At 46.8% G+C, this 23,500-nt stretch overlaps 1 protein-coding gene across 3 annotated transcripts in view; it reads right to left on the reverse strand.

The window, feature by feature from the left end:
• Tfcp2 (transcription factor CP2) overlaps nucleotides 1-23,500 on the reverse strand; it is a 55,928-nt gene that overhangs the window by 16,841 nt on the left and 15,587 nt on the right. For all 3 annotated transcript variants that reach the window (XM_006981908.4, XM_076556850.1, XM_016000461.3), the window contains 7 exons: nucleotides 16,032-16,183; nucleotides 15,504-15,580; nucleotides 13,365-13,470; nucleotides 11,873-11,979; nucleotides 9,962-10,114; nucleotides 8,402-8,512; nucleotides 8,004-8,092 (listed from right to left, as the gene is read on the reverse strand). In XM_006981908.4, coding sequence (XP_006981970.1) covers nucleotides 8,004-8,092; nucleotides 8,402-8,512; nucleotides 9,962-10,114; nucleotides 11,873-11,979; nucleotides 13,365-13,470; nucleotides 15,504-15,580; nucleotides 16,032-16,183 — 795 coding nt within the window. The remainder of the gene's footprint in view (nucleotides 1-8,003; nucleotides 8,093-8,401; nucleotides 8,513-9,961; nucleotides 10,115-11,872; nucleotides 11,980-13,364; nucleotides 13,471-15,503; nucleotides 15,581-16,031; nucleotides 16,184-23,500) is intronic.

Raw genomic sequence — 23,500 nt, forward strand, 5'->3', positions numbered from 1 at the left:
GCACGGTTTTTCGGGGCCACCCCCGAATCAGAAGAATACGTGGTGCTGGTAGGGGACGGAGAATTCAAACACTCCGTGTCCCCATCTGAGTTTTTGCTTTCGGTTTTACACTGAAGCCGCGCAGCGTGTGTTAGTCTCATTTGTGTCTGTCTGTCGTTTTTTTATTTTCTGTTTAACCGTTTCGGCCGCGACCCCGGCGGCTGCGCTCGCGGCGCCTCCTGTCACGGCGCCGGCCGGGACCACCCCAGCGGCTGCGCTCGCGGCGCCTCCTGTCATGGCGCCGGCCGCGACCCCGCCGGCTGCGCTCGCGGCGGCTCCTGTCACGGCGCCGGCCGCGACCTTCCCGGCGGCTGCGCTCGCGGCGGCTCCTGTCACGGCGCCGGCCGCGACCTTCCCGGCGGCCGCCCCCCCCCCCATGATGACCCCGCTCGCTGGGGACTCGGAGGAAGAAGAAAAGCAGAGAGTTTTCCTGGAGGCCTGGAAGCAGGTTCCGGGCGATGACGGGAGGCCAACCCAACTCCCAAATATCATCGATGCCGCTTTTCCCTTGACCCGCCCAGACTGGAACTTCAATACACCTGAAGGTAGGGAGCATCTACGTCTCTATCGCCAGTTGCTCTTAGCGGGTCTCCGAGTGGCCGCCAGAAGGCCTACCAATTTGGCTCAGGAAAGGAAAAAGAAAAAGAAAAAGAAAAAGAAGAAAGGAAAGGAAAGGAAAGGAAAGGAAAGGAAAGGAAAGGAAAGGAAAGGAAAGGAAAAAGGAAAGGAAAAAGGAAAGGAAAAAGGAAAGGAAAAAGGAAAGGAAAAAGGAAAGGAAAAAGGAAAGGAAAAAAGGAAAGGAAAAAGGAAAGGAAAAAGGAAAGGAAAAAGGAAAGGAAAAAGGAAAGGAAAAAGGAAAGGAAAAAGGAAAGGAAAAAGGAAAGGAAAAAGGAAAGGAAAAAGGAAAGGAAAAAGGAAAGGAAAAAGGAAAGGAAAAAGGAAAGGAAAAAGGAAAGGAAAAAGGAAAAAGGAAAAAGGAAAGGAAAAAGGAAAGGAAAAAGGAAAGGAAAAAGGAAAGGAAAAAGGAAAGGAAAAAGGAAAGGAAAAAGGAAAGGAAAAAGGAAAGGAAAGGAAAGGAAAGGAAAGGAAAGGAAAGGAAAGGAAAGGAAAGGAAGAATCACCCGCTGCATTTTTAGAGAGGCTGAAGGAGGCTTATAGGATGTACGCTCCGTATGATCCAGATACCAGTCTAGCTCAGATATCCGAACCAAATTGCAGCGGTTGGAAAGTTTGCAAGCGCTAGGTTTGCTAGATTTATTGAAGGAAGCAGAGAAAGTGTTCAATAAGAGAGAAACTCCTGAGGAGCGTGAGGAAAGGAGATGGCAGAAACGTGAGGAAAGGGACAAGAAACAACATAGGGAGATGAAAAAGGTTTTGGCCGCCGTTGTGTCTCAGGGACAGCGGAGAGAGGGAGATAGGTCGGGAGAGCGAAGGAGGTCACCCCTTGATAAAGATCAATGTGCTTACTGTAAGAAGAAGGGACACTGGGCCCGAGACTGCCCCAAGAAGCCACAAGGACCCCACCGACCCAAGCCCAAAACCGTGGACCTCCTTAACCTAGAGGACTAGGGGAGTCGAGGCCAGGAGCCCCCCCCTGAGCCTAGGATAACCCTCAAGATCGGGGGGCAGCCCGTGACCTTCCTGGTTGATACTGGTGCCGACCATTCAGTCCTAACCCATGCCGGAGTGCCTCTTAGCCGGCATTCTGTACTGGTGCAGGGGGCAACTGGAAACAAGAGGTATCACTGGACTGCCGAGAGAAAGGTCCAACTGGCATCAGGGCAAGTAACTCACTCCTTCCTGTATATACCTGAATGCCCCCATCCGCTGTTAGGACGGGACCTATTAACCAAATTAAAGGCACAAATCTACCTTGATGAGAAGGGACCAAGAGTCACAGGTCCTAAAGGAGACCCCCTACAAATCCTTGCCCTCAGTTTAGAGGAAGAATACCGTTTGTTTGAGACAGAACCCACGGAGAAGTCACCTGAGGAGCTACAGAACTGGCTGAGGGAGTTTCCTCAGGCCTGGGCAGAGACTGGGGGCTTGGGGTTGGCACGCGATACAGATCAAAAAGGCCTTACTCGAGGCCCCGGCTCTGGGTCTGCCAGATCTAACCAAGCCCTTTGAGCTGTTTGTGGATGAGAACTCAGGTGTTGCCAAGGGGGTACTGATGCAAAGACTGGGACCTTGGAGGAGACCTGTAGCGTACTTGTCCAAGAGATTGGACCCGGTGGCTACAGGATGGCCTCCATGCCTCCGCATGGTGGCAGCCATTGCCGTATTACTCAAAGATGCCGGAAAACTGACTCTGGGACAACCATTGACTGTGCTGGCCTCCCATGCAGTGGAGGCCTTGGTCCGACAACCACCGGACAGATGGCTTTCTAACGCCAGAATGACTAACTATCAGGCCTTACTGCTGGACTCAGACCGGGTAAATTTCGGGACCACAGCCTGAGAGAGACCCCGTGCCCTATAGCCCAGAAGACCATGAGCTAGCAAAGAAAATGGGGGCGGACTGGGAACAAAGAAGACAGGCATATATACTAGGGGACCGGATGGTCATGCCAACCTCCCATACCCGATATATGCTGAGATTCCTCCATGCATTGACCCATTTGAGCAAAAACAAGATGAAGACCCTATTAGACAGAGAAAACACCTGGGCAGTGCTGCTGAACCAGGATCAGGTACTCCAGCAGGTAACTTCTACCTGCCCAGCCTGTGCTCAAGTCAACGCAGGAAAGGTTCATCTAAACAAGGGGGCCCGCCAAAGAGGCCATCGTCCTGGTGTTCATTGGGAAATAGACTTTACAGAAGTAAAACCTGGACTCTACGGGTACCGGTATCTCCTGGTCTTCGTGGACACCTTTTCTGGATGGATCGAGGCATTTCCAACCAAGAATGAGACGGCTAACGTGGTAACAAAGAAACTGTTGGAAGAAATCTTCCCCAGGTATGGGATGCCTCAAATATTGGGGTCGGATAACGGACCTGCCTTCGTCTCCCAGGTAAGTCAGAAGGTGGCCAAACTATTGGGGGTTGATTGGAAACTCCATTGTGCATACCGCCCCCAGAGCTCAGGACAGGTAGAACGAGCTAATAGAACAATTAAGGAGACTTTAACCAAATTAACGCTTGCAACTGGCACTAGAGATTGGGTGCTCCTACTTCCCTTGGCTCTCTATCGAGCCCGAAATACCCCCGGCCCACACGGCCTAACCCCTTTTGAGATCATATATGGGGCCCCACCTCCTGTTGTAAACTTTCTCCATCCTGATATTTCCTCTCTTGCCACCACCCCTACTTTAGAAGCACATCTTCAAGCCCTCCAGTTGGTGCAGAGGGAGGTCTGGAAGCCCCTGGCCAAGGCTTATCAGGAGCAGCTAGACAAGCCGGTGGTGCCCCACCCCTTCCAGATCGGGGACTCCGTTTGGGTCCGACGACACCAGACCAAGAGCCTGGAATCACGGTGGAAGGGGCCCTACACTGTCTTGCTGACCACCCCCACTGCACTCAAGGTCGACGGGATTGCTGCATGGATCCACGCCTCTCATGTGAAGGCTGCCAGGGAACCCGACCCAGCAGGATCCAGAAAGTCAACATGGACAGTGCGCCATACACGAAACCCCTTAAAAATAAGGTTGACCCGCGGCTCCTCTTCCTCCCCCTCCTCTTAATCTCTACCTACCCCCAGGGGACTAGGGCGGCAGAGAGCCCGCACCTAGCTAAGAGGCTCACTTGGCAGGTCATCTCACAAACTGGGGAGACGGTCTGGCAAACGACCGCCTTTCACACCCCCTTTACATGGTGGCCTAACTTACATCCAGATCTCTGCCAATTAGCAGCAGGGTCAGAGGACTGGGACATCCCTACCACTGACCCCATGAACCCCAGAGCACCAGACGTCTGTCAGGATGGTAAGGGAACTTGCAAATGTAGTGACGGGAGATACGGATGTGGCCACCCTGAAGCCAGGGCAGCCCTGTCACAACTATCCTTCTACGTCTGCCCCCCGGGATGGTAGGGACAGAAAGCTGATTAGCCAATGTGGGGGTTATGAAAGTTACTTCTGTAAAGAATGGGGATGTGAAACAACTGGCAATACCTATTGGAAGCCTTCGTCCACTTGGGACCTCATTAGGGTAAAAAGGACTACCCAAGGGGAAAGCCGCACATGGCGCCCACTCACCCGAGCACATTGTTGGGGTTTCCCAGGCGAGCTTAGTACATACTGGGAGGGGGAGGGCCCCTGTATAAACTTCACCTGCAACCCCCTAAACATATCCTTTACTCAGAAAGGAAGGGGGATGGCACAAGATTGGATTAAAGGAAAAACATGGGGACTTAGATTTTTCATGACAGGACAGGACCAGGGATTTACCTTTATGATTAAACTTAAAATTGAGGAGCCCTCCGCCTCTATAGGCCCCAACCAGGTTCTCGCTGACCAAAAGCGCCCCTCTTTACCTGCTCCAGCACCCCCGAGGGCTACCACCCGACCCAATTCGGCCATTCGCCCAAGCACGTCTCCGAATGCCGCTGTAACCCCAGTCACCCTCCAACCACCCAGACCCGGTACGGGAGACCGGCTATTGAATCTTATAGAGGGCGCTTACTCAGCCCTCAATGTTACTAGCCCAAATCGGACTCAGGAGTGCTGGTTATGCCTAGTTTCCACACCTCCCTATTATGAGGGGGTGGCCGTAGTCGGAAGCTTCACCAATTCCTCTTCACCCCCATCAGGATGTGCCTCAACACCTCAGCATAAGCTCACAATCTCCGAGGTGTCAGGACAAGGACTATGTCTGGGGACAGTACCCTACACCTACCAACACCTGTGTAATCGCACCCAGGTACTTGTACCAGGACCCCATTATCTCGTGGCTCCCAACGGAACTTACTGGGCCTGTAGCACTGGACTTACACCATGCCTCTCCCCCTCAATACTAGCTAATACGGCCGATTATTGCGTGCTCATAGAACTGTACCCCAGGATAGTCTATCATACACCTGAAGATATCTATGCCCGATATGAAACAGGGGTCCCCCGTATAAAAAGAGAGCCAGTCTCACTAACCCTGGCCCTGATACTAGGTGGATTAACAATGGGAGGGATCGCCACCGGAATAGGCACAGGTACCACTGCCCTCATGGAAACCAACCAGTTCCGACAACTCCAGGTTGCCATGCATACCGATATCCAGGCACTGGAGGAATCCGTGAGTGCCTTGGAAAAGTCACTCACCTCCCTGTCGGAGGTAGTTCTGCAGAACCGGAGGGGATTAGACCTCCTCTTCCTGCAGGAAGGGGGGTTATGTGCTGCCCTTAGAGAAGAATGTTGCTTCTATGCGGATCATACTGGGGTGGTGAGAGATAGCATGGCTAAGTTAAGAAAGAGACTAGAACAGAGACAAAAACTCTTTAAAGAACAGCAGGGGTGGTTTGAAGGATGGTTCGGAAGGTCCCCCTGGCTCACCACCCTCATCTCCACCCTTATAGGGCCCCTTCTGATTTTATTGCTCCTTCTGACGCTCGGGCCCTACATCCTAAACAGACTTGTCCAATTTATCAGGGAATGTGTTTCTATAGTTCAGACCTTGGTATTGACCCAACAATACCAACGACTCAACCAAGTGGGAATGGAGCCACATCCCTATTCTTCCCCATGAATGGAGGATTCCATTCCCTGAGATAAGAAAATGGGGGAATGAAAGACCCCAGCATACTAGCTTAGCCTAACGCCATTTCAAGTAAGGTCTGAAAAGCGCGGGGTGTCTACGGCCGGCCTCCTGGCCCCAGAAAAGGGTACTAAAGGTCAGAAAAACAGCTTGGAGCCAGACAGCAGGCGTGTCAAGCTCGGGGGGAAAAACCACGAGCTGCCCTGAGTTTGAACCCGGCCTCATTTGAATCGTCCAATCAGAACCCTGTAAACCATGGGCTGCCCTGAGTTTGAACCCGCCCTCCTCGTGCTCCTGCTGCCCGACCCTATAAAAACCCTCCGCTCCAGCCCGTGGGCGCACCAGTCTCTTGAGCTTCTTGAGGGACTGTGTTGCCCCGGGTACCCGTGTTCCTGAATAAAGCCTCTTGCTGTTTGCATCTGACTTGTGGTCTCGTGTGATCTCTGGGCGAGGGTCTCTCCAGAGGGAAGACTGCCTTCGGGGGTCTTTCAACAGCAAGGGTAAGAAAGGGTTTTTAGCTCTGACCTCTTGGGCTTTTAACTCTGCAATTGGCTCTGTGTTTCTTATTTAATAAGACTGTTCATCTACAGTCCATCTGTCTGTCTGTCTATCTGTCTATCTATATATCTATCTATCTAATCTTATCTATCATCCATCCATCCATCTATCTGTAAATGTGTGTATGTCTGTGAAATTATATTCAAAGATTCATGTCAGTGTGTATACCTACTGTGGAGTCCAGAAGAGAGCATTGGATTCCTTGGAGCTGGATTACAGGAGTCTGTGAGATGTCTGGTTGATTTCATGGGTGCAGGTATGCAAGCTGTGGCTCACAACTGGGAAGCCAGCACTCTTACCCACTGGACTGTATCTCCAGCTCCCCAATCCATTATTGGTTAAAGTTGATTCAAAATTAGTTCTATTTTGTTTTTTGTTTTTTGGGGTTTGGTTTTTCAAGTCAAGGTTTCTCTGTGTAGCTTTGTGCCTTTCCTGGAACTAACTCTGTAGCCCAGGCTGGCCTCGAACTCACAGAGATCTGCCTGGCTCTGCCTCCCAGTGCTGGGATTAAGGGCATGTGCCACCACCGCCCGGCTAGTTTTAATTTGCTATTCAACATTTATCTCCACATTTTTGGTTTTTCTTATAGTTTCTTTTGCTTAATGTTTATTTTCTTTATGAGAGAAAAAGTTGAGGAAAAAACCCTTAAACTGCAGATATTTTAAATTGCCTCTAAGTGGACGGCATCGTCCCCCTAAGGATAATAAGAAAACCCTTTATTTCAAGAGCTCCTCTGGGCCAGATGTAGTGGTGCAAGCCTTTAGTCAGCTACCTGAGAGGCTGAGGCAGGAGGATTGCTTGGCTCCAGGAGTTCAAGGCCAGCTTAGAAACACAGCTAAGACCACACACACACACACACACAAACAAACAAATGAGAAACATGGTATAGTAATGGCCTGTAACCCCGGGATTAGGGAGTCTGGCAGCAGAACTGCTGTGAACTCAGGGCTAGCCTGGCTATGTAACAATTCAAAGCCAGCCTGGAATGCACAGCAAGACCCTGTTCTGAACAAACGACCACCCCCTTCTCTTCTTTATTTCTGTCGTAGTTGAAAACTTTAACCTTGATGTTCAAACTTAACAATGACATCGGGGTTATAGACAGATGTATTACTTTTATAACTAATACCAACAAAGGTATTAGTTCTTAACTGTTACTTTTCAAATATTTGAGCTACTTTTTAAATCTTTTAAGAAGTAGGTTGAACATAGTATAAACAAATCCAACTGAAACATCACAGCCAAACAGTTTGCTCCTTCTTTTATGTGCTTCTTAATTGTGATACCGAAGATCAAACCTAAGGCCTAATGCACTACTATTGAGTTATACCTCAGGCCTCACAAGGATTCTTAACAAGAAAAAAAAAAAATGTCCATATAACCGTGTTTCGAGTTCCCAGGCCACTCTCTGGGGCAAGCGTGAACAGGAAGTGCAATAACCACAAGACAAACAAAATACAGTCGACAAGAAACCAAAACTATCAGTTTCATCACAAAATTCTCCTGTAGAAGACACTATCTGATGCTACCTGACACCGTCTGAGGGTAAAGGTTCTTAGATAAATCTCCATCTCTTTTCAGGAGAGTGCAAACCTCAACCAGTACAAAAACTGGTCAAAGGCTGACCAAATGGAAGCACTTACTAATCTGGAAAGAACTTGTTGACGGACAAAGAATGTGCATTTAGTACAAACACAATCCAATTGCATTTCCTAGACTTACCCTTCCCCAAGAAAGAAACTGCTATGGGAACTGTTGAAGCCAGGCGATGGGGAATTGTTGACATAGGTGATCTCAGGCCATGGGGAACACTAAAAACAAAGGAGAACTTAGGGAACGAGAAAGCATGTTCTGTCACCTCTAAGACACTCACTGTACTAGCATATCTTCATTAGCCAAGAAAATATGCTCAGGACCAAGTTTAGACTAGGCTGGAAAGGAATATAGACATACGTATTTTTCTTAAATTTGCTTTTTCTTTTGGGAATGACATGGGGATGGAGATGTAGTTCAGTAATAGAGAGCTTGCCTAACATACACAAGGCCCAGGTCTGATTCCAAGCACCACAGAATGAATGAATGAATGGAAGTACAAATTATGAACTGGGAAATCCTTTCACCTCTGTGAGAATGGTTGTCTCATAGGAAGGTTGGTATTTCTCTTTTTCATGGGGTGTTCGTTTCTCCATTTTCTCTCTGTCTGTTTTTTGTTTTCTGTCGGCACCTTTAGGCTGAAATGAGAAACAGGCTGCTTTAAATTCAAGTACTCACACTTGGACCCAGAAATATTACTTTAAAACACTTATTCACACATAAAACACATGTGTGTACATTAATGTAAAGACTGGGTGCATCACCCTCACTGTCTGAAAATAGATGTTTAAATGTTTGATGCAGTTGGAAAGATTGACAGATAGAAAGACCACTACAGTACATACCTAACTGGAAAAAAAAAAATCAAGCCTCAAAATCACCCCTACAGTATACTCCCACTTATGTTTCAAAGAAAGAAAAATGTATGTGTGCAGGTTCATTGAAGAACAGAAGGGACCAGAAACATGCATTACAAGTGACCACAACTGTGACCTCTAGAATCGGGAAGAGTAACTACAGCAGAGCAAACCAGGGCAATCACAGTCCACTGACTCCCCACTGCCCTTCACCTCCCTGCTTCCTTCTTGGGTTCTGAGACAGAAACTTGCTATGTTCCCCTAGTTTATCTGACCTTGATACACAGCCCAAGTTGGTGCTGATCTTGAAGCAATCTTGCCTTAGGCTCTTAAGTGCAAAGATTACAGGCCTGAGCCACCACACTTGCCCTGAATTTCTTGCAATGAGAATTTATTTATCCATGTGATAAAAACAAAGACTGAGCAGAGAGTGGTGACACACGCCGACAGTCCCAGTACTTGGAAGCAGAAGCAGAATTATTGGAGTTCAAGGCCATCCTTAGTTACTTAGCAAATCTGAGGCCACTCTGGGCTACCTCAAAACCTATTTCTGCCTCATGACTGCCTCAAAACAACAAAAATAATAAATAAGTAGAAACACAAACTATTAATGTACCCAAATCAGTCAAATCTGCATGATTTCTGAGGTACAGAAAAGCTTACAAGTCAACAGGCTTTACTGAGAACCCGGCTGTGCCTGCAGCCTGCTTTGTAAATTCTTGTTACTGCCCGCCAATCCCCATGTAAACAACCTTAAGTGACAACCAGAGGTTGTCTAAGCATCTAGCTCAGACAATTTGTAGTTTTGTTTTTAAATTTTATTTATTATGTATACAGTGTTCTGCCTGCAGACTAGAAGAGGGTGCCAGATCTCATTACTGATGGTTGTGAGCCGCCATGTGGTTGCTGGGAATTGAACTTAGGACCTCTGGAAGAGCAACCAGTGCTCTTAACCCCTGAGCCATCTCTCCAGCCCCAATTTGTAGCTTTAAAAACACACAAGCTGGCTTACTACCTGGACACCTCCTGTTAAAATGGAATGATAAAGAGGTTTTAGGTGGATGTGGTGGCACACACCTTTAATCCCAGCAGAGGCAGGCAGATCTCTGTGAGTTCGAGAACAGCCAGGTCTACAAAGTGAGTTCCAGGACAGCCAGGGAACCCTGTCTTGAACCACCCCCAACTCCCTCAAAAAGGAGGGTTTTAAGGCCAGTGCATGGCCCGGGATACCTTGAAGACTTTGATCTGGCAGCTGGCGGAGTGCAGGTGCTCAGTGTACTCCCCATTCTCGTTCTCCTTGAAGGTGTCAATTTGTACTCGGAAAGGCACCCCCTTCTCTCCGCCATGCTTCCTCATCGTGAACTCCGTGCTAATGCAGTGCACCTGGAGAGAAGTGACACCGAGGCTTCAGTGCCACCGGCCACACCGGCCAGCGCCACCACCACACCAGGCAGCTAACAGAGGCAAACCCTTCAATAGGCATTTATCAATACACACTAAATTCTTTTCATTTCTCACAGGCTAATGGAGGAAATTAGAAACATATTAGTAATTCACAAATGTAAGCAAGTAAATTTACAGGCCTAATGCCATCAAAGACCCTGCCTCCATAAAACAAACAAAATGGCTGCTTGAGGGACTTTCCAATGGCTGGGAAACAGTAAATACAAAAATCAGATGGATTGGGGACACCTGGCTGGTTACTGCTGCAGTCTAAGGCTGCAGTTGGTAAGTGTAGCCCTGTCTAGCTGGCCACACACTAGCTTGGATTAGTTGTGGACTTGCTCTAAGCCTCAGACTATTCCTGGGGCTACAGAGATGGCTCAGCCATTGAGAACACACACTATTCTTACAGAGGATCCAAGTTCAGTTCCCAACACCCACATCAGGTGGCTCACAACTGCCCATAACTCAAGCTCTAGTGAGATTAAATGCCTCTGGCCTCTGCGGACACCTGCACTCATGCACAAATCCACACTCTAACACACATAAACATAATCTAAAAATAATAAAAATATTTTATTTATATTCACTTTATAAATATTAAAGTTAAAATGAAATATTTCAAAGACTATTCCTGTTCCAAAGGACTATTATTCAAAGTCTTAAAAGAACGTTTACAGCTGGGCGGTGGTGGCGCACGCCTTTAATCCCAGCACTCGGGAGGCAGAGGCAGGTGGATCTCTGTGAGTTCGAGGCCAGCCTGTCTTGAAAAACCAAAAAAAAAAAAAAAAAAAAACGTTTACAAAGTACTAACATAGTGACAACCTCAACTCTAAGTATTTAATGAATTACTGGTTGAAATTATTGCAAATAAAAGAATTCTGAGGAATTTACCCAAAGGACATAATCACATATGCAAATCCAACTTTATGTACATTAAAAAAAACTAAGGATAACAATAAAAAGAGAACAGTTTACCTGTTACATAATTGTTTGGCACATTATCTACGATCAGGAAAGGTATATTATGCAAACAACAGCAAACATTCCAGAGAGATGTAAGTAAATGGAGTTCATAAACTTAGAAGGAACAGTGAAAAAATTCTTCCTGCTGAGCTGCCTGACCCCGACTGGCTGGAACCCTGAGAAACAGCTGCAGCTAGGGGGATGAATGTGTGCTTTGCACGCAGAAGGCCGTAGCACGCATGTTCTTGCACAGGTGCACACACACACACACACAACTCACACGCAAACAAGATTCTTCTTTTTGTTTGTTCTGAGATGGGTCTCTCTGGGTAGCCCTGGCTGTCCTGGTCTCGATATGTAGACCAGGCTGGCCTCAAATTCATAGAGGTCTGCCAGTGCTGGAATTAGAGGCGTGCACCACCATTAGATCTTATTCTTTATTTTTGTTGTTGCTAGTTTATTGTTTGAGACACCAGCTCACACACCTCAGACTGCCTTGAACTCACTCTGTAACTCTGATCTTCCTACTTTTACTACACAAGTGCTAAGAGCAGAGTGTGTACTACCACACAGGTTGATGGGGTGCAGGGGATCAAATCCAGGACCTCATGCATGCAGCAAGCACTCTACCAAATGAGCTACATCTTCAGCCCTGATAGGTTTTAGTCTTTAAAAACACACTGGCAGTAACAGGTGCTCTCTCTAACTGTAATGGCAACTGGGATGCCTTACCTGAATAAACACAGATGTCCTCTTTGCTGGGTCCCACAGGAACTCCACTGTATTTAGCTGGGTAGGATTGGCCCTGGGATCAATTATACCCACAGACATTGGGATATCTGAGAAATACAACAGGAATCACTGAACAACTCTGAGGGCTCCTTGTTCTTTTTTGTTTGTTTGTTTGTTTGTTTTTGGTTTTTCCAGACAAGGATTCTCTGTGTAGCTCTGGCTGTCCTAGAACTCACTCTGTAGATCAGGCTGGCCTCGAACTCGCAGAGATCGGCCTGGCTCTGCCTCCTGAGTGCTGGGATCAAAGGTGTGCGCCACCACCGCCTGGCTTGTTTTTGTTTTTAAGATGAGGGTCTCAGTGTATTGCCTGGACTCCAGCAACTCTGCCTCCCCCTCTTGAGCAGCGGGGACTATAGGCATGAGCTACCATGCCTACGACTATTGTGGTTTTATGTAAGAAAGCAACTTATAGTAAGTCTACATACTAACGCTAATAGGAAAATGATGAAACTTTTTGAGACACAATCCTCCTGCTTCTACCTCTTAAGGACTGGACCAGAAAATTATAAATATTGTCAAATATAGACAGTACTTAAATGCTACTGGTAAAAAGCATGACAGGCATTTCTCAAAAAAAGATTAAAAATAGAACTGGCATATGGCCCAACACTCCCACTTCTTAATGAAAACAGAAGCCTGAGTGTGGTGGCTCATATCAGCAGTCTGCACTCAAAAGCACCATGAGCTAGCTCATAGCCAGCCTGGGCTACAGAGTGAGATCTTGTTTCAGACAAACAAGAAACCAAGGCAGAGGCTCAAACACATATTATCACGACCACGTGCACAGGAGCACTGCTCAAAAGAGCCCGACCGTAAACGTTATCCGTGTCCCTCACAGGTGGGGAGTAAACAGAATGTCGTGGACACTGGATAAGCAAAGAAACTCTGACATATGCTACAACATGGGTGAATCTTGAAAGGCTACTGCCAACTCACAGAAGCCAGTCACAAAGGACAAATACCCCCATGGGGTGCCCGGAGCAGACCGTGACAGGGCAGCAGAGTGGCTAGCGGCATGGGGAAAAACAGGATGAAGAGCTACTAAGTAAGAGTACAGATTTCAGTCTCATAAGACAAAAAAAGTTCTGCAAACAGATAATAGTGATAATTAGACAAAGTAAATTCACTTAATGTTATTCAACAGTCTGTCTAAAATGGAAAAAGTGAAATTTTATACTACATATGAATACTTATATTACTACAGTTCAAAGCAAAAGCACTTTGAAACAACGCACAAGCTGCTTTGAACTCGGTGTTCATGTCCTGCTTCAACCCTGATGTCATCTTACAAGTGACCTTCTCATGCCTGGCAGTCCTCACTTCAGGGTCCCTGCTGGCTTAGCCTCGGAAGCACACAATCAGGGGAGTCAAGCTGCAGAGCCAGCTCCAGACTCAGCCGGACGGTTCCAAGCAGCAGCTTCTCCTGACTCACCTATGTCAAGAATCCTGTCTCCGGGCCGGTTCCACCTCCAGCCTTCCAGTTGCTGGTGCTCGGTGTACTGCAGCCGTCTGTCGTGGAACACCACCCGGAATATGCTCTAAAGGAAGGACAGTGTCAGGCCACAGGAGTCTAGAAAACCAGTTCAGACAAAGGAGGACTAGCAGAGTTAATGCTAGCTGGCTTCTACACACAATCTAAACTCTTCTGTGTGAGTCTCAGGAGCTCTCCCGCGCAGCCTTTGTGTGAGTGTGGGGTGGGTGTGCGCATGGGCATTTGTGGACGTACCACAGGAATCACGGCAGCAGACAGAGTGAGGAAGACGCCTCTCTCCTTCCACCCAGGACTCACAGTCAGGGTGGCAGGCTGGGCTGCACGCGCTTTTAGCCAATGAGCCATCTCTAGCCCTGGCATCAGATTCTGGATCCTCCTCCTTCCTCAGCCTCCCAAGCGCTGGGATCACACATCAATTTTACAGTTAGCTGAGAATATACTTGAGCTGCTGACGGACTCCTAAGTGAAGCTGAGAGGCTCTCACTAGGTAGCCTAGCCTGGTCTCCAACTCACTACACAGCCCGCTCCAGCCTTGAACAGTCTCCAACCACTGTGCCACCATAACCACCATGGGAAGTACTTTTTCTTCTTTGTGAGTCTTACTACATTTCCTTCTTTATTTCCTTACTGGGGGAGTGTACGCACACACACCACCGAGTCCTTACACCAAGTAGGTGTGGAGGACGGAATTCAAGTCGCCTACCCCTGGCAGCAAGAGCTTCCGCCTGCTGAGCCATCCTGCCAGCCTAATCCTCGGGTCTGTACGACACATACGAGGACCCACTTGCCAATCCTACACACAACCTGTAAACACCGAGGGTCTTAGGCTACTCCCGGCAACTTTCCTGTTATTCTCACCTTGTGGGGGTAACTACCACCCTCCCCCATACTTTTAAAGTGGCTGATGAACTCCTGTACCAAGTTTGCTGTGAGTTCTCCAAATCCTTACCACCAGTCCACAAAGCAAACGCTATTTATCAACGGGAGCTGTTGGGTTCTGGTTCTGCTATAGATCTTTATTTAGATCTTAGACAGATCTTTATTTATTTATTTATCTTTATTTAGATCTTATATAGATCTTTAGACAGAGCATGCACCATCTCCTGCAGTGGGTAGGCAGTCCTAGACAACCCATCCCAGTTACTGAAGTCAGCATCCTTGTCGCACTGTTGGAAACACTGTTGGCTCCTGGGCTGCCCTTATCTTCAGGTCAGACCGCACAGGTCAGAAGTGAGAACTCTGAGCCCTTTTCCGTGGTGACCCCAGTAAACTGCTGCGGACTCAGCTCACATCCGGGATGCAACAAGAAGAAAGGAGAGGCACTGACAGCAGTTTCTGCTTTCCCTGTTATAAGCCCGGGTAGCCAAAGAACCAGAAACCTAACCCTTAAGGAACAGCTGGGGGTGCATGTAGCTCAGTGGCAGAGATCTGCTCAACATACAGTAGGCTCTGGCTTCGATCCCCAGCACCACACACACACAAAATTATCATTAAAATTAAAATCCTTAGGGAGCTGATTTCTACCACCCAAAACAACCCCACTAGGAAGCTGTCCTGACAAGGACTGGCAAGTCTTCCGCAACTCTGAGAAACCCGTGAAGCCCAGCAAGATGGCTTAGCAGGTAAGACGGACAACCCTGAATTCAATCCCTGGAACCCACGTGGTAGGAAGAGAAAACTGACTCCCTCAAGATGTCCTCTGACCTCCACACTCAAACTGTGGCATGTGTACACACGCACAGCCACATAGTTAGTTAATTAAAAACTCCATGTGAACAGCAAAGCTTAATCTGACCCCGAAGATTCTCAGTTTATCTCTCAGTCTGACAAAAAGGTATCTTCGAGCCCTGCCTGTAAGGATCTGAAAGAATATGAAACAGAAAGAAAAGGACTAACAGCTATCTATGATTGATGGCACATTCCCGGAATCCCAGCATTACCCTCTGCTAAGCTGGGGCAGGATCCAGGATTCAGGCCAGCCTAGAATAGATAACGAGGCTTTGCCAAGAAAACAAGCACAGGAAAAACGGAAAGGAGCAGCGAAAGCTTTTATATGGAAGAACAGGTTGCTTGTTTTACCTTCACCAACTTGCCATTGATTTCTGGAAGTTCTCCAAGTTTCCTATTGTCTAACATTCGGATTTCATAGGACTGTCCTAGAAGAAAATTACAAATTACACCTATCACAATTCACTTATCCAGACTCAGGGAGAAAGAACACAGTTGCCGAATGTACAAATAGCACTATTGGTACCAACAGTGGCCGGCACTGTGCCGGCACTCTCCTACCCTATCACACGTAACAGACACAACTTTCTGAGTTATCATCAACCCCATTTTTACTGATAAGGAAAGTAAAACACAAAGTCAAAGCAACCTGTCCACGGCTGGGTAGAATAATACTGATAACGCTAGTTACAGTTATAGAGTGATAACCAAGGGTCATGAATTGGAAATGGGCAGACAAAATGAGTCGGTGACACCATCTCATAAGGCTCTAGAGTGACAGGTCACACTACACAGGTCTACCCTGTCACCTTAGTGTCTACAGTCACACGTCCTAGGCCCAGCAGTCTCTACTGTCCAGGAAGTGAGAAAACATCTGACCTTGGTTGAGATAGGTCAGGGTTTCATCGTGGAGCTTCACCGCTGGGGAGGTGGCCGCGCAAAGCACATACTGAAAAGGCAGGATTTCATTCTCGTTGTCGAGAGGCAAACTTGACTCTTCTTGCTTAAAAATGGGCAACGCAAGGACATCACTAAAATAAAACAAACGACTTCTATTAATATCTGATAACGGTACAAAAGCAGATTCACTCAACTTAATAAAAGAATTAGCCACAGAAGTCTTTGAAAAGCCATGAACACTTTTTTTTTTTTTTTGGTTTTTCGAGACAGGGTTTCTCTGTGTAGCTTTGCCTCTTTCCTGGAACTCACTTTTGAGACCAGGATGGCCTCGAATTCACAGAGATCTACCTGCCTCTGCCTCCCGAGTGCTGGGATTAAAGGCGTGCGCCAACACTGCCCGGTGCCATGAACACTATTTACTTGGTGAAACTTTGTAAAACCACCTCCAACATTACTGTGACATCCTCCGACCTAGAACGTAATTAATGACAACATCCTCTGACAGCACATGCGTGTCAAGCCCGTGTTACAGGACTCACAGAAAATGCAAGTCTAGGGTGTCCGGGCCAGGGGTTAGCAACGGGCAGTCTCCCCAAAGCTGTGTGTCTGCCCCTCCTGTGGTGACACTGAGACAGCAGAATTGTTGGAAATGAAACGCACACAAGGCTGAGGGGGCTGCACGCTGAGAGAGACGCAGAGTCCTGTGGAGCCCAGTTCCTGACAGCATGGCGTTTTATAAGGGCCTTCTCTAACTCCATGTGTGATGCTACCTGCCAAGTACCCCTAAACGGAGCAGAGCAGGTGCCAATACCTGGCTGGCCAATCCCCGAACAGTGCACTAAGTAAAGTTGTTCTTTATTCACTATCCAGCACTGGGTACTGTTTAAGCAACACTCCGAGATGCATTTGGTCTCAAAAGCAACTACAGTAACTTTATATAAACACATGAGCTAATCTACGCTAAGGACTTTGTAGTACGAATTACTAAATGGTCTTTTAATAAAAAACCCCAAACCAGATATTGGGGTGGATGCTGAAAGATCAGAGAGACAAAGGAAACAAGCCACCTCTTACTTCTAGGACTCCTCAGCCTGAAAAGGTCTTCAGTTCCTGTCTCCTCATGCCTTACATAACTTTCTCTGCCCAGTCATCATTTCCTGTCTCAACCTTCCTAATGCTGGGATTAAAGAGGTGTGACTTCCAAATACTGGGATTAAAGGTATGTGCCACCACTGCCTGGCTTGTTTCTCTCCTAGACTGAAATCATCTCATCTAATCCAGGGTGGCTTTGAACTCAAGAGATCCAGACAGATCTCGGCCTCCCGAGTGCTAGGATTAAAGGTGTATGCCATCACTGCCTGGCTTCTTTGTTTAATCTAGTGGTTTGTTCTGTTCTCTGATCTTCAGGCAAATTTTATTAGGGTACACAATATATCACTACAGGACTTAAACAACTTGTTTCTGCTGTTTTGTCTGTTTGGTTTTGGTTTTTCAAGACAGTCCTGGATGACCTGGATCTCACTCTGTAGACCAGGCTGGCCTGGAACTCACAGGATGTGCACCACCACCACCACCCAGCTTTGTTTTGTTTTTTGATTTTATGTGTATGGGTGTTTTAACTAGTGTGCATTGCATGTTTGGTGTCTGTCGAGGCCAGAAGAGGGTCTAAGATCCCCTGGAACTAGAGTTACAGTGTGTTATGAGCGGCCACGTGCATGCTGGGAATCAAACTGTTCCTCTGGAAGACTCTTAAACTACTGAGCCATCTCTCCAGCTCCCTGTTTTTTGTTTTTGTTTTTTTAAAAACAATAAAACAAAACAAAACAAAACAGGGCCTCGCCATACACCACAGACTGGCCTTGAACTCCCTATGTCATCAAGGATATCCTTGAATTCCTGACATTATTATCTTTACCTTTCAAGTGCTGGGTTTACAGGCAGGCACTGTCACACCCAGCTACAATATTTATAATTCCTTAAAAGTCACAAGAAAGTCTGTTTATGCCTATCTCAGCTACCAGGATGCTGAGGCACATCTGTGAGTTCATGGCCAGCTTGGCCTACACTGTAGATACTATCTCAAAACAGATCAAGAACAAATACATCAGAAATATTTTGGAAACCATAAAATAATAATAGATGTAAACAATCAGCAAAATCTTTCTCTCACAAACTTTAACCTTAGATATAGTGGGCATTACTCTGAATCTTGATGAACAGTCACTCTAGTTTGTGTTTTAAATGTTCTTTTTTTTTTTTTTTTTTTGGTTTTTCGAGACAAGGTTTCTCTGTGTAGCTTTGCGCCTTTCTTGAACTCACTCTGTAGCCCAGGCTGGCCTCAAACTCACAGAGATCCGCCTGCCTCTGCCTCCCAAGTGCTGGGATTAAAGGCGTGCGCTACCACTGCCCGGCTTAAGTGTTCTTAGAATCTACCAAATCATAGTGCATTTCCAATTATCTGAAGACAAATCATAAAACTCTCAAAATAAAATGTATTTCAATTTCCTCTGAAGAATATGTACACACCAGAACACCAAGATTTAAATGAACAAGAACTCGGGCTGTAGAAATGGCTCAGAGCTGGCTGGAAGGTGCTATGTGGCTGTTAAGAGCACTGGCTCCTCTTCCAGAGGTCCTGAGTTCAATTCCCAGCACCCACATGGTGGCTCACAACCATCTGTAATGAGATCTGGCGCCCTCTTCTGGCATGAAGGCATACATGCAGACAGACCACTGTATACATAATAAATATTTTTTTAAAAATGAATGAGACCTCAAAATCTACCAGTGGAAATGTACAATGATACAACTTTAGAAAAGGGGGGGAAAACTTAAGGAGTTTGAACAGAGACACCCTACACACCGCTCCCAGGAGACATGGGGTACTAAATTAAAATGGCAGTGACAGTCATGGGATCCCTAAAGAATGATTAGTCAGGGAGTCTATGGAGGCCCCCAAAACAACACAGGCTACTGACACTGCTTTTCATTGCCCATAACTAGATGATGAGACCCTGCTGCTGAAGAAACCACACATTTTCACTGAACGATACAGAAACATCCATCTGGAACTGGTCACGAAGCTCCCGGCCCACTTTCATGGGGCTGGAAGGTGCTATGTGGCTGCTGGGGAGAAAAGTTATCAGTCATCTTCCTGTCAGCCCTGGACCTACCCAGGAAGATGTGCCCAGTGGTGGAATGACGGCATGCAGGTTATGGTGGCAACCAAGTGCTTTCTGACTAGATGGGACAGCTGCTCCACAGGAGGGAAGTCCTACCTACTGTACGTCTGTCTGGTCAGAAGCCTAGGAGCGAGGCGGTCACAGGCCCTCAGGGAACCTCCTATTGCTGTTCTGCTAAATGGCCATGCAGTCAAACTGCTTTCTAAGTATTGTATTTATATTCATAGATCTGTGCTGCAATCACCCTTTGTCACTGAAGCTTTTTACAGCAGGCAACAGTCAATACAGAAAGTCACAACTGGTCAAAGCGCTGAGAATCAGTGACTGTACTCACTAAACAGGACATTCATACAAACGCCCATCCCCAGGCTCAGGAAATGTCACAGGAGGCAGAAAAACATGTAAGAGACACAAAGAAGTGTTCTGAAATGCTGTCTCCTGGACATGACATGGCTGTTGCCCTCATGAGATCCACAGCAGCTGTGGTTAGCGTGAGACTCAGATGAGATCAGGCCAGTCAAGACTCCAGCACGCGTGGGGAGGTGCACAGGGCCAGGGCTGGCTGAGGAGCTACCCTGACGGCTCTGAAGGAGGGCAAGACATCTGTATTTGGGGGTGTGGCCATGCTCTAGCAGATGATCCCACAGTTCATGTGCACACAGGCAGAACTATCCAGACTCACTGAGGAAAAAAAAGGATGCGAGTTGGGGAAGTGGGGAGAGAAATGGAGGTGACCATGATCAAAATACTGTATACATGTATAAAATTGACAAGCGGGGGGAGGGAAGGAAGAGAAGAAAGAATTTAAGGGGCTGGAGGGATGACTTAGTAGTTAAGGACAGTTAAGGACACTGGCTGCTCTTGCAGAGGACCAGGGTTTAATTGACACCACCCACACAGTGACTCACAACTTTCTGTAACTCCAGTTGCAGGAGATCCAATGCCTTCTTCTGACTTCCGTAGGTGCCAGGCACAACACGTGGAACACATACATGCATGCAAACATCCATATACATAAACTAAAAAATAATTATTTTATTTAAAAAAAATTGAGAGTAAGAAGGGAAATTGGCAGAGGTATAAATGATAAATTTCATGTTAAGGGCCCCAAAACAGGGTTCTCTGAGTATATGGTGCTTATTATCTTATGTTTACTTTGTTATGTATTTGAAGCTTTCTATGATAAATATTTTTTGTAAATAAGAAAAATCATAGTCAAGTATGGTGGTGGTGGTGCATACTTTTAATCTCGGCACTCAGAGGGCTGGCCTTGACCTCCAGGTCTGTAGTTCCAGGCCAGCCGAGGCTAGACAGTGAGACCCTGTTTCAGAAAACAAACAAAAAACCTACCCCAAAGCCGGGCGGTGGTGGCGCACGCCTTTAATCCCAGTACTCGGGAGGCAGAGCCAGGCGGATCTCTGTGAGTTCGAGGCCAGACTGGGCTACCAAGTGAGTTCCAGGAAAGGTGCAAAGCTACACAGAGAAACCCTGTCTCAAAAAAACAAACAAACAAACAAACAAACAAACAAAAACCCTATCCCAAAACAACAACAACAACAACAAAACCTTTGGAGAAAGGGGATGGTACTGAAGAATTTAAATACTCGATCTTTTTGTTTGTCTACATTAAAAAAATATTTATTTATTCTATACATATGTGCAACAGATGTACACCTGGAACCCTCAGACACCAGAAGAGGATGTGAGATCCCCTGGAGATGAAGTTACAGGAATTTTTGCATTTGTTTTTAAGAGTGTTTATTATGTAACCTAGGCTGGCCTTTATCTAGAGATCTTCCTACCTTCATTTCCAGAGTGCTGGGATTACAAGTGTGTGCCTAGCTCAAAAAGTACATCTTTTGTCTGTGGCGTTTTCTTTTCCTAATGTTTTTTGTGCACACGTGTGTGTATGAGGTGTGTGTGTCCTGAGAGGAGGGTGTGCACTTCTGGAAACAGGCCAGAGAAGGTCGGGGTCCTGCTCTCTCACTCTCAGCCTTATCCCCTTGAGAAAGACATCACACTGAACCTAGCTAGGCTGGTGGCTACCAGCCCAACAAGCCTGTCCCCATCCCTCACACACCCTGGGGTCACAAGCAAGCACATAACCACGCCCAGCTTAAGTGGGAAGAGACAGCTGGAGACAAGAGCTCCATGCAGAGCAGGGCGTCTGTGAGGCTCTGCCTTGACCCACAGCACCGCAGGAGAGAAACGCCAAAATAAAACGCCAGATTCACACGTGTCCCGCTCACGAAACGCAGTCTGCTGTATTGAAAGGCAGAATCTCCTACGTAACCCAAGCCGGCCCCAGTCTAGAGATCCTCTTGTCTCCACCTCCAAGAGCTGGGACAGAGCCCAGCGTCACTCCACCCAGTTTTCATGAAAGTTGCCGGTAGCTAAGAAGTACTGAGAAGAACAGACATGGAAGGCGCTCCCTCCTCCTCAGGCCTGTAACTGTACGTATTCTGTCCAAATGGATGCAGTTAGAAGAGGAAAGTGAGGCTGGAGAGAACGCTCAGTGGTTAAGAGTACCAGCTGCTTGGACTGGATTCCCAGCACACCCATGGTGGCTCACAACCATCTCTAACTCCAGTCCTAGGAATCCAATACCTTTTCTGCCCCCACTGGCACCAGGTACACACACAGGGCATACATATATGCCGGCAAAACACTCATACATGTAAAATAAAAATAAATAATACTTTTCCAAAAAAACAAAAGAGTGGAGAAGCCCAGTGTGATGGTGCACAGCTCTAACCCAGCACCAGGAGGCTGAAGGACGAGGACCGTGAACTCAGAGCCAGTCTGGGCTGTAGGAGACCTAATGAGAATGAGCATGCAAGGTGGGGAATCTCTCCTTCCTAGGCATATCAATCAGTCAGAGAAAAACACTCTTGCTCCCTGGAGACTATTTCAAACCATAGAAGTATGGAGTTTTCTAGAAAAGAACTCTGTCACAATTCTCAAGATCAGCTACAACAAACACTGTAGAAAACAGAAAGCAAGGTGAGAAAAGGCATTGGGAGACTTGACTCTGACAAACAGTCACCTCTGCTGATTTCTGTGAAAGATTAATGAAGATTACCAGGAATCGAGGTAAATTGGATTCTGACATAGCAACAGCTCAACCCTCATTAACGCAGGTTGGTATTGTCTTTCTCCAAGCTCAGTGCCTAGGTAGGCTAACATACAACAACAGGCCCTGGTCCCCACTGTGTGGCACCCCACATAAGTCTCCATGACTAAGCAAAGATCTGTCATTTAAGGCTGAGATTCTAAAATTACCAAAGCAGTACAGCTGCCCCAAATATGTCTACATTTATTTACACACACACAGACACACAGACACACATACACACACACACCACACACACACACACCACACACATACACACACACCACACACATACACACACACCACACACATACACACACACCACACACACCCACATACACACACAGACACACACACACAGAGACACACACACACAGAGACACACACACACACACACACAGACACAGACACAGACACACACACACACACACACACACACACACACACACACACACACTCTGCACGTCTGAGGGAGAAAGGACAACAACTTTCTGGAGTCTGTTCTCTCCTCCATCATGTGGTTTCCAGGGACACAACTCGGGTTATTAGACTTAGCAGTGAGCGCCTGTACCTACTGAGCAATCCTTCCAGCCCTTCATCAGAGATTTTACATTCTAGAGTTACCTATGTTTTTCTATACTACATGTCTTTATTGCTGGAGCAAAAGAACTTTCAGTTCCACAATCCTAGAGATGCAGACTAAAGATCCCTGGTAAACACAGTCCAAGGCCCCTACTTCTTCTTTTTTTTTTTTTTAGTTTTATTTATTTATATATTTTCTTTTTTAGGTATGAGTGCTCTGTCTGCATGTATGCCTGCATGCCAGAAGAGGGCACCAGATCCCATTATAGATGGTTGTGAGCCATCATGTAGTTGCTGGGAATTGAACTCAGTAACTCTGAAAGGGCAGCCAGTACTCTTAAACAAAATGCATTCAAAATAAAACCAATTTGGAAGTATAAAAGCCAGTGTACTGGCTAGCTTTATGTCAATTTGACACAAGCTAGAGTCATCAGTGGGGAGGGAACCTCAATTGAAAAAAAGGCTCCATTAGATCAGGCTTCAGGCAAGCCTGTAGGGCATGTGGTGGTGACATCCCTGGGCTGGTGGTCCTGGGTTCTGTAAGAAAGCAGGCTGAGTAAGCCATGCGAAGC

This window comes from Peromyscus maniculatus, chromosome 20, assembly GCF_049852395.1.
Source record: "Peromyscus maniculatus bairdii isolate BWxNUB_F1_BW_parent chromosome 20, HU_Pman_BW_mat_3.1, whole genome shotgun sequence".
Taxonomy (NCBI): domain Eukaryota; kingdom Metazoa; phylum Chordata; class Mammalia; order Rodentia; family Cricetidae; genus Peromyscus; species Peromyscus maniculatus.